Source organism: Bufo gargarizans, chromosome 1 (genome assembly GCF_014858855.1).
Source record: "Bufo gargarizans isolate SCDJY-AF-19 chromosome 1, ASM1485885v1, whole genome shotgun sequence".
Lineage (NCBI taxonomy): Eukaryota > Metazoa > Chordata > Amphibia > Anura > Bufonidae > Bufo > Bufo gargarizans.
This window is the reverse complement of record NC_058080.1, coordinates 622,791,886-622,803,957: the sequence shown is the minus strand read 5'-3', so window position 1 is coordinate 622,803,957 and position 12,072 is coordinate 622,791,886. Positions and strand designations below refer to the sequence as shown.

Here is a 12,072-nt window from a genome sequence, read left to right as displayed (position 1 = left end):
TTTTATATGAATGTACAATTATCAGACTTTTGCAGTTCCTGTTGAATATTTGAAAAATGGCCGCACATGAAGGGCAGGTGTTTTACTGCCTGTGGCTCATCTGCATACCTCTGGTCAAGATGTGTAGATGATATTTCTAGGCTTCCCTGATGGGATCTGCTTTTTGGCTGGAAACATGTAGATGCACAGGCTAAAATACGATTGTCAGAACGTGCCCTAATTAGAAAATCCTACTGTTACTTACAATGAAACTAGCGACTCGTCTGTGCCATCCCCCAACCCCGATGCTTCAATGACGCTGTGCCCGACTAAAGGTATTTTCAGACTGCGTTGGAAGCTTCATTCGGGGCCTTCGCCACAGAAATCGGCATGCAGGAATTTTTTTTTTCTCCGCTAAGAAAAAAAATGTTCTCCAGAATGGAAACCGAATGCATCCCATTATATGCAATGTGTTGGGTTCCGGCCCTTCCATTATTTTTGTTCTGCTCCTATAACTGGGCAGTAGAACAGACAATAACACTGATGTGAACGTGCTCTAATGCAGCTCCTGAAACAGACTAGGGATGAGAGAATCGACTTCAGATGGTACATCCGAAGTCTATTCGCAAAAACATTTGTTGTATTAGAATGTATTGGCTCTGATGAGCCGAAATGATTACTTCGCGAAGTCGCACAAGACTTCATGTAATAACTTTGGGACTTAATGAGAGAACCTTGGTACTGAACTCTGGTTTTGTTCCAAGGTACCACTAGGAACCGAACCTGAGTTCGGTACCAACGTTTTTTTGCAGTAATAATTAATTCCTGAAGTTATTACACAAAGTCTTGCACAACTTCACGAAGTAATAATTTCGGCTCATCAGAGCCAATGCATTCTAATACTGTACGGAATTGGAACTCCGTACAGTATAACAAAGTTTTTTGCTCATCCCTAACAGTGACCATCGATTTTGAATTGTGTTTTCTGCTCCACTCACTCCCAAATCCAACGTAGAAATTCTGCTCGTTCCTTAATGGAATGTATCTGCAGTGCATCATGTGCAATCTCCCATCTAAACAAAATCTTACTTTAGATTGAGCTCCCACAATGCCGTGCAGTGTGATAAAACGATAAAAGTAGCAGATTTAAGAGGAAATTTAGCTCTGAATCCGTCCAAGATAAGTAAAGCACTGATGAACTTTAAATGGGTTGTCTCTGCTTTACAAAGGGATGGTCTTTCTTCAGAATAAGCCATAACTATCGAATCAGTGGGGAACTGGCACCTCTGTTGATCAGCTGTCGTCAGAACTACACTCTGTCTCTTGTAGTTGAAATAGCTCCTGCTCCAGCGCTGCTCCCGTTGTCTGATCCCTGCCGATCAGCGAGTGAGAGACTTTCTTGGGGATAGGCCATTACTTGGTAAGGCAGGACAACCCCATTAACGTAAATGTAAAATGTTCAATGCTAGGGGTTTCCTGAAAAATAAAAAAGGTTTTGTTGTCCTTACTTTAGGATCAGTTTTGTTCGTGAAGGTTTATATCTTTTTGTTTTCCCTTTTCAGCCTTATGTGTATGATCCACCAATTGTAAGGGTCACTCGTGGCGATCTCTTCAGTGAAGTTGTTTGTTACTTCAGTCATGTCACACACACGGCTCGGCTGTACAATGTTGAAGGTGAGATTTCAGGACATTGGAGCAGATTTACTAAGACTACCTAAGCTAACAAAGTAAACTAAGACTGGCGTTACAAGCTCCAGTGTTGGTATAAAGTCCATTGGTGCAGAGTGCATAGGCCTCTTAATATATTTGGCATATCTCCACGCAGCCCACATGCCAGAAATTCACATCTTCAGCAGCTATGATCTGGTGTAGATTTCAACTATGCTTTACGCCAGTGTCTGGTGTAAATGATAGTAAATCTGTCTGGAGGCCATGCCCTCTCATGCTGACCACTAGCTGCTTTTGAAACTTGGAGAGAAAAATGAAGATGCAAATTATGGCGTAAATATGTACGGGCCATAATTTGTGACGATATTTTTAAGCCACAACATTGGTGTAAAACATTTTAAATGGTCCTTCTTAAACTGCGCCAGATTTATCCTAAAATCTGATGGCTGGCTGATCACTGTCACACCTTTAGACTTGCTAATATACTGTAAGTTTACTCCACCTTTTTCTTTTCTCCCTTATCGCGTGAAGGCACTTTTACCCCTATTCTATGAAGTCACATCCCTTTCTGCTAAGTCATTCCACTTTAAGTGTCTAAAACACTTAATAAATCGGGTGCAAAATGTGTACTCCAAAATATTGGTGCGTTTTCAGTATAGTACATCTGCCCCGTGATTTGATATGGGATTAGTTTACATATGCTGTCTTCTCGCATATTCTGTACATTTTAGTTTTTACACTATTTGCAGAAGTTATCTTTTATGTTTTATACAGGCTCATTGATTGCAAATAACTGTTTTACTCTAAAAAGCAATGCCATTTCAGGCAAAATGTAATTTGAAGGAGTTGTCTGGTGAATATAGTCATCTTGGCAGCTCACTGATGGGTTCCTTTTTTTATTTTTATTATTATTATTTATTATTAAAGCACCATTCATTCTATAGCGCTGTACATATGAGAAGAGATATACATACATAATACAGACAATTGCACTAAGCATAAACAAGACTAGTTAGACTGGTACAGAAGGAGAGGGCCCTGCCCGTGAGGGCTTACAATCTACATGGTGTGGGAGAGGGTGAAGCTGGTCATGGCGGTATAGAGGCAGCAGGGTCACTGGTTGTAAGATTGTCTGAAGAGTTGGGTTTTTAGGTTTCTTTTGAAGGATTCCACTGTAAGTGAGAGTCTGATATGTTGGGGTAGCGAGTTCCAGAGTATGGGGGATGCACGGGAGAAATCTTGGAGGCGATTGTGGGAAGAGGTGATAAGAGGAGAGAATCTGGTCTTGTGAGGATCGGAGATTGCGTGTGGGGGTGTATCGGGAAAGTAGCTCAGAGATGTAGGGAGAGGACAGGTTATGGATGGCCTTGTATGTATTTGTTAGTACTTTGAAGTGAATTCGCTGGGCAATGGGGTGCCAGTGAAGGGATTGGCAGAGGAGTAACCGGGTGAGAGGTGGATTAGTCGGGCAGCAGAGGTTATACCTTTTATTTACCAATTGTAAGAAGTACATAGAGGTTTTCTTTGTATATTAAGCAGGATGGAGGAGGTAGAGGAAGCATATTCAGGTACAGACATAAAGGTTGTGTAGGAAAAAACAGTTTAGAAGATTAAAATCTTAGAAAAGGAGTAAAAGTACATTTTTGACGCAACTGTTTGAGGTTTTGTAAATTGCTCTTTTGTTCACCTGTGTCTGTTTCATATCTGCTTCATCCGCATAGGCCTTGAAGGGCAGTCTCCAGAATTGACTAATGTTGTGGACATCCGAGGGGAATTCAATCGTGAGTTTGTCATGAGAATATCATCAGATGTCAACAGTCAGAACAAGTTTTATTCTGACCTTAATGGGTTCCAGGTATGAGATCTATACAGCTACAGTAGTGGGTAGATGAGAGCCTGGTTGTGCAGTAAAAAGTGAGCTGCAGCCACAGCAATTGGGGTCCATTCACACATCCGTGTGTGTTTTGCAGATCCGCAAAACACAGAAACTGGCATTGTGCGTTCCGCATTTTACGGACCGAACATCGCCAGCACTAAAAAAATATACCTATTCCTGTCCGCAATTGCGGACAAGAATAGGACCTGTTCTATTTTTTTCGGGATCAGAATTGCAGACCCGGAAGTGCGGGTCTGCATTTACGGATTCAGGCAGCACATAATGAGGCCCCATAGAAATGAATGGGTCCGCAATTCCGTTCCGCAAAGAGTAACGGAATTGTGGACATGTGAATGAAGCCTTAGCAGGCAAAATGGCAACTTCATTCTAAGTAGGCCTGCACAATATATTGCCAAAGCAATCGCAATAAATCGCCATATCGCCAATTGGCCGACCCAAAAATGCTGCAATTGTATTACCATATTTTTCACTTTATAAGACAAACTCTTTATCCCCCCCCCCGCCACCCCCCCCCCCCCAAAAAAGAAAAAAGTGGGGGGAAAATGGCACTGCGTCTTATAAAGCGATGGTTGACTTTTTACGTGGCTGACACGGATGTATCGCTGGCCACTATGTTGCACAGCGCGGCCGGCGATGCATCAGTTACAGTGCAGGGAGGGAGGAGGGGCTGGAGGCAAGTCGTTATTTTAATGAACAAATGTTACTCTATTTATTCTATTTATCTGCTCTGTGCAGTGCTATTAAGAAAATGGCAAGTTTTTTATTTTGTACTTCTGCAGTAATGCAAATATGTTATTTAATTTAGTAAAAGATGTTTTATTTTGAAAAACACTGTGCATTTCAGTTCTTGAGTTAAGCATAACTACATTTCTGCATTATCAGTAATTTCTGTGTGCTTTTGCCTTGAAAATCAAAGCAAATAGACCTCTACCACAATTCCCTTTAAAATATTGCATTGCATACCGGTATCGCAATTTTTAGGGCCCTAATCGCAATCGCACAAAATTCCCATATCGTGCAGCCCTAATTCAAAGTATACGAACGGTATGCCACCACTAACTATGATGGTAAAATCACTGTTAAAAGCGGTTGTCTGACTGGTGAAAATCTTTTTAAAAAGGTGCTGATTGATGTAAAAAGAAGTCCTACTAGTCTTCCTGATTCCCTGCCACTCCCATTCCTACCTTCCTACTTGAATGGGATGAAGCGGTAGTGAATTGTAACACGAGACATAGCTGATGCTAAAAGTATAGAGCTTTGCCTGGTAAACAAGGGGATGCATCTCTTGGTGGCGTACCATGGCCACTTCAGACACCTGATCGGGAGGGTGCAAGAATCTGACCCAAGGGATTCTTGTTTTAAATAATTGGAAAACCCCCTTAACATCTATAAAGCAATCTAGATAGTTATCCAGGTATTATCTATGTATGCTCTGCTATAGGACCCATCTACATGGGCCTAAACATAGGGTGGTGATTGGGTACAAACTTTTCTTTGCCGATCACTACCTGCTGTGTGCGAGCTGCACTAACATGCAGCAATCGTCCTCTCAGTATAGGGATAAACGATGGCTACTACAATTGTTCATCCCCATACAGAATCATTGTTTGTCGGCAACACATCCCTGCTTACACAGAGCGATGTGGTGCCGACATACGCCTATTTTTATGTGCCTCAACAAACGAGTACTTTGCTTGTTTGTTGTGGGGCTGGCAGCATATTTACATGGTGCAATTATCTGGAACGTTCATTGCCGGTATTCTAAGACCATGTTATAAGGTTCTTTAGACCGCCTTTTTACATTGCACATGTGTTGTGTTTTCTGTGTGTATTTCTGAGTGTATATTCATTTTTGTAAATCAAAAATCGAGAGTAGATTCTTAAAAATGAAAAAATGCACCCAATGTAGATCTCTTGGAGGATATCCAGTCTTGTGCTTGGGTCCCTTTTTATAAAAAACCTTTTTATATAGATTGCACAAATGCTCTACTGCAGTAAAAGAAGGTTTCTAATCTATTCTTTGTGGCAAATATTTAACAGATTCAACCACGTCAAACTTTGAGCAAATTACCTCTCCAAGCTAATGTATATCCAATGTCTACGATGGCTTACATTCAGGATAACGCCTGCCGGTTAACATTGCACGCTGCACAGGCTCTGGGCGTTGCGAGCCTGAGAAGTGGTGAGTTGATTATGCTCTTCTGCCATGCTTGACTCTTCCTAACCTACCTGACTTTTTTGCTGCTACATTGTTTGCCTTCATGCTGAGTCGTTGGCCAAAGTAATTTCTGATTTAATTAAACGGAGATGCAGGGAGATCCAAATGTGTATTCATTTTAAAATAGATTGAATAAAATTGCTTGGATTAGCAGCAGCAGGTCACTAAACAAATAAGTTTGTGCAGTTAAATGGCTAAATTCTGTGCCCTCTAATATTCTCTAACATGTTAACTTCAGACGAAAATGAAGGAATACAGGGCGTGATCAAAGTGATATATTTGGAGATTAAAGAGGTATTCTGAGATTTTTAAACTGACCTATCCTCAGGATGTGGTGGGGGTCCGACACCTGGGATGCCTACCAATTAGCTGATTGAGAAGGCATCGGGACAACACATTCATGTGTCACGTGGCCTAGGAGCAGTTCAGCCCAATTCAAGTGAATGAGGCTGAGCTGCGATACCCCAAAAATTTTGGAAATTTTCAAGTTTTAATTTCTCAACTTCTATAATACATAGTAATACCTCCAAAAATAGTTATTACTTTACATTTCCCATATGTCTACTTCATGTTTGGATCATTTTGATATTTAATTTTTTGGGGATGTTACAAGGCTTAGAAGTTTAGAAGCAAATCTTGAAATTTTTCAGAAATTTTCAAAAACCCAATTTTTAGGGACCAGTTCAGTTCTGAAGTCACTTTGCGAGGCTTACATAATAGAAACCACTAAAAAATGAACCCATTCTAGAAACTACACCCCTCAATGTATTCAAAACGGATTTTACAAACTTTGTTAACACTTCAGGTTTTCCACAAGAATTAATGGAAAATAGAGATACAATTTAAAACTTTTCACCTTTTTGGCAGATTTTCCATTTTAATTTTTTTATTTTTTTTTCCAGTAACAAAGCAAGGGTTAACAGCCAAACAAAACTCAATATTTATGGCCCTGATTCTGTAGTTTAAGAAACACCCCATATGTGGTAGTAAACCGCTGTACGGGCACAGAAAAGGAACGCCATACTGTTTTGTGAAGGCAGGTTTTGCTGGACTTTTTATTGACACCATGTCCCATTTGAAGCCCCCCTGATGCACCCCTAGAGTAGAAACTCCAAAAAAGTGACCCCCATTTTAGAAACTACAGGATAGGGTGGCAGTATTGTTGGTACTGGTTTAGGGTACCTATGATTTTTGGTTGCTCTATTACACTTTTTGTGAGGCAAGGTAACAAGAAATAGCTGTTTTGGCACAGTTTTTATTTTTTATTTACAACATTCATCTGACGGGTTAGATCATGTGATATTTTATTTATATAGACCAGGTTGTCACAGACTCTGCGATACCTAATATGTATACTTTTTATTTTTTATGTAAGTTTTACACAATTTCATTTTTGAAGCAAAAAAAAAATCATGTTTTAGTGTTCCATAGTCTGAGAGCCATAATTTTTTGTGTCTTAGGTAGGGTATGATTTTTGGGGTGCATGTGACTTTTTGATTGCTTGCTATTACACTTTTTGGGATGTAAGGTGACAAAAATTGTTTATTTAGCACAGTTTTTATTTTAATTTTTTACGGTGTTCATCTGAGGGGTTAGGTCATGTGATATTCGCATGGGGACCTGATGGCACTGCCCGCCGCAACTGCAGGTAAAAGCCGCAAACCACAGGTCTGAACTGACCTGCGGTTTGCGGCGATCGCCAACACGGGGGGGAGGGGGAGGGAGGGAGGGAATGGGTGCCTGCTCAATAATTTGAGCAGGTACCTTGTTCCGATCACCGGGCGGCGGCGCATGGAGATGCACATGATGTACCGATACGTCATGTGTCCTTAAGTACCAGGACAACATGCCGTACCGGTACGTCATGTGTCCTGAAGAGGTTAAAGGGGTATTCCGGTTACATTAAAGGGGTTGTCTCACTTCAGCAAGTGGCATTTATCATGTAGAGAAAGTTAATGCAAGGCACTTACTAATTTATTGATATTATCCATTTCACTTCCTTTGCTGGCTAGACTTTTTTTTTCCATGACATTATACGCTTCTTGTTTCCATGGTTACGACCACCCGGCAATCCAGCATCTGTGGTCCTGCTCGCACACTATAGAAAAAATCACTGGCCTTTCTGGTAGCCGGGACCATAGAAGCGCAAATAGGCCATCGATCCATTAGTGAAGTGCCTTGTATTAGCATTTATCATGTAGAGACAGTTATTTGCTGAAGTGAGAACCCCTTTAAGTTATCCCCTATCCACTCGGTTATCTCTGAAACTGCCCTAGAAATGAATGGAGCAGCCACACGCACTGACCACTCTATTCATTCCAGGTGGCGCAGGACCTAGTTCTTTTGATCGGTGGGGGTCACCTGTGGATAGGGCATAATTTATGTAACCCCTTTTATCCCCTAGTTACCCCTTTCACTTTTGCCTAGAAGCTAGGTTCTAGAGGAGGAAAATAAGAAAAAATTTTCATCGGACCTCAGATCAGACCCACAGAGATATAAACAAAAATACATTGACTTACCACCTCTGCTCTGCTCCACTCACCAGGTCCCGTGGTCTCTCCAACACTCACAGGTCCAGTGGTCTCTCCAACATTCACGCTCTCTGGTCTTCTCCAGGCCCACACTGCACTTTTTGGGGGGGGGGAGAAAGAATGCATCTTATAAAGCAGAAAATACGGTAGTTCCATGGGAGAAACGCTGCAGTGACGAGCTCAGTCCAGTAGAAGGAGCTATCTGCTTCCAGCACTGGAGCTATTGATGAAAAGCTAATCGCCAGGGTGCAGGGAGTTGGTGTCACGGTCCCTCAGGTGACTGATGTCAAGAGATCAGGGAGACTGGCTGAGCTTCGAGGAATCTAACAGCCTCCTTGTTTTCTCTTGATTCAGTATTGAGAGGGTTAAAGACTACTTCCCTTTTCTCAGCTGTTCCTCAGTGTTTATCACTTCTACCCTTTATAGTCTGACCCCACCCTTCTGACTATGCGGTACATAGCTTCATTTGGGTTTGGCTGAGCAGGTGTGAGGTCTTCTTTGGTGTTTCTACTCGTCCTTCTCTTCAGAAGTATTGTGTTTGTGTTTGTTATATTCCCTGTTTGTAGCTGGGCCTGAGACAGAGACTTCTATTCATCCATCTGGGAAGAATGGGTTGTCTCTGGTCCTAATCTTATCCCAGGGTATTATAGGGATATAAGGGCCTAGGTATCCTGCATATGAATATTCCTACCTTCAAGGTCTATTCATATTGATGGGTAGTTGGGGCACGGATTGGGGTTGTTTAGGAGGTGACCTGTTCCTTCCCTAGTTTCCAGGCCCAATTACTGTTCCCCTTCCCTCCTGTGTTCTGTGTGGTGTTTTCCCCCCACACTGATCGTGACAGTTGGTCCCCCCGCCATTTAGCTAGTGATAGCTTTGCTTATCCTGAGGATAGGCAATCACTTAAAAGGTAGCCAACCCCTTTAAGTAAAGATGGTATATTTAAAAATAGAAGAGGAATAAAATAAATTATATTACAAGAGCTCAATCCCTTATTGACTTTTCAAATTGAGTGTTCTGTATATATTATTTTGTATAAATTTTTATAAAAAAACAAAACAAATTGTGATCAGAACCATATAAGGGTGAATTCACATCACTAACGGTAATTGTTGTTGTTCTGCTCCATTACAGGGTTAAGGCAACAAAAATAACAGAAGTCAGATTCATCACAAAACAGATGAGTGGGGCTGAACAGACTCCATTGACAACCATGCAGTCTGTTTAGTTTCTGTTCGGACCCCTGTTTTTTTTTGTTTTTTTTTTTTACTGGACTAAGAGTCCTGCATGCAGGAATCTGATGGAGGCCCCGAATTGAGCCTCAAACACACACACGTGATAAAGCCCTAAGAGTAACGTACAAATAACAGACTGTAAGGGTCTATTCACATGTCCGCAAAATGGGTCCGCATCCGTTGCGCAATATTGTGGAACAGCTACCGGCCTATTTATTAGTTCTGTTTTTATTTTATTTTATGTTATTGTTTTATTTTTATAATGTTTTGGAAGGCTATACTATATCGTGAAACAAAAGGGTCAGTGAAAGTCAATTTCCCCCTGCAACTGTTTAATCCAGTAGAATGAGTCATGCCTAAAGAGACAGAATAAATTGCTCTTTTTCTGATCCGCTTGCTTTTTCCCTTCTGTTGTAATTTTTACAAATGGTCCGCTGATTATTAAGCCTGACATCTGTATCTGTTTTATAGAGAAAATGAAGGCAGCGCAGTGTTCAGCTGCAGCTTAAATGTAATGTTTCCAGACGTTTGATTGTGTAAACCATTGCCTTATTTTACACCCAAGGTCAGTTGGAAGTTTTCATGGACCGTCGACTGATGCAGGATGATAACCGTGGTCTTGGGCAAGGTCTTCAAGATAACAAGATCACATTTAATTTATTCAGACTTCTTTTAGAGAAAAGGACTGGAGTAGATGAGGTATGTAAAATTCATGGTCAAAATTTCACTCTGTGATGTTGACAGCTGCAAAGTGTGCAACAGTACTGAAGCGAGCGCTCAGCGTCATGTCACTCGCCATCTTCTGAGCAGCAGATGCCCAGTTTCCTTTAAAGGGGTTGTCCTACGAAAAATATTCTAGTACCTGGATCGGGATTCTTTTGTAATTGCATGTAATATAAAATTTGGCATAGCCACTGAGTTATGCAGTAAAATTTCTGTATAGCGCCATCTGCTGTTTGTTTGTTTTTTATTAGTTTTTTTTTTGTCTTGCTCATCCTAATGAACCAGCCACCGGCACTGATGTCTGTGTGAGCTGTAAGTACGCCAGGAGTGCAGGGGAAAACAGCTCACTGACAGCACTTGTACACTATGTAAGCTCACTGACAAGTCCATTATATTTAATAAAAAGGGGCAACATGTATTTAATTTTTAACACATCAGGCTCCTGTGCCCACCAGGCTGTGAGGGACCAGGGCAGGCAGAAGCCCGCAGCTCCCGCACAGCCCGTCTCTCCTATGCTGATAGACGGATGTTTATTTGAGAGAGCGCTGCTAAGGCTACTTTTACACTCTCGTTTGGTGCGGATCCGTCTTGTATCTGCACAGATGGATCTGCACCGATAATGCAAACGCTTGTATCTGTTCAGAAAGAATCCGTTTGCATTATTCATTCAAAAAAAAAAGTCTAAGTCAAAACGGATCAGTCATGACTTACATTGAAAGTCAATGGGGGACTGATCCTTTTTCAATTGCACCATATTGTGTCAGTGAAAAACAGATCCGTCCCAAAGTCAGGCGGACACCAAAACGCTGCAATCTGCGTTTTAGTGACAGTCTAAAAAACGCAACGGAGACCAAACGCAGCCAAATTGCTGCATTCTGAATGGATCCTTATCCATTCAGAATGCATTGGGGCTAAACTGATCCGTTTTGGGCCGCTTGTGAGAGCCCTGAAACGGATCTAACAAGCGGACCCAGAAACGCCAGTGTGAAAGTAGCCTAAGGGACATTTCAGCCCCAGTTTTCTACCACAAATAAACGTTTTTCCTAAATAAAATATATTACAAAAATGTTCCCTGTCACTGTCCCTACACATTAGCAAAAAAAAGTGAAACGGCTGTTGCTATTTAAAGGTAACCTGTCGCCTGGATTTTAGGTATAGAGCTGAGGACATGGGTTGCTAGATGGCCGCAAGCTCATCTGCAATATCCAGTCCCCATAGCTCTGTGTGCGTTTCTTGTGTAAAAAAAAAACTAAAAAAAAACAACTATTTAATACATATGCAAATTAACATAAGAGTCATATCTTGTGTGACCAGAGGAGTCATATTTTCAATCTCTGACTCATCTCAGGTTAATTTGCATATGTATCAAATAGTTGTTTTTTTACACACTAAAAGCACACTGAGCTATGGGGACTGGGTATTACGGATGTGCTAGTGGCCATCTAGCAACCCATGTCCTCAGCTCTATACACAAAATCCAGGTGACAGGTTCCCTTTAAGGGAGTGAGCTGCACGTTTGGATTTCAGGTTACGGGGTGTTCCTTTGTGAAGCGCTTCACGTAGCGCGAGTTGTAATTACATTGCCTGGCGGGAATCATCATGTCAGCTGTCTTGCTGTACAGTTTTTGTTAGCTTTCTGCTAGGTGTGGAGCATTTGTTGTTCTACTTGTCTTTTCTATATTTCACATTCCCCTTACACAAAATCAAATGTCATTGTGATATGGTTCTAATAACCACAAGTCACCTCAAAATAGAGTATTATGGAAACGTATAAACTGCAATTATTTCTGGGGTTTTCAACCCGTTCGGTTTTCATTTGGC

General features: G+C 41.3%; 1 protein-coding gene across 1 annotated transcript in view; it reads left to right on the top strand.

Annotated features, from left to right (window-relative positions):
• MAN2A1 (mannosidase alpha class 2A member 1) overlaps window positions 1-12,072 on the top strand; it is a 168,654-nt gene that overhangs the window by 146,802 nt on the left and 9,780 nt on the right. Inside the window, exons 16-19 of the mRNA XM_044275947.1 lie at window positions 1,542-1,653; window positions 3,369-3,502; window positions 5,585-5,726; window positions 10,094-10,227. Coding sequence (XP_044131882.1) covers window positions 1,542-1,653; window positions 3,369-3,502; window positions 5,585-5,726; window positions 10,094-10,227 — 522 coding nt within the window. The remainder of the gene's footprint in view (window positions 1-1,541; window positions 1,654-3,368; window positions 3,503-5,584; window positions 5,727-10,093; window positions 10,228-12,072) is intronic.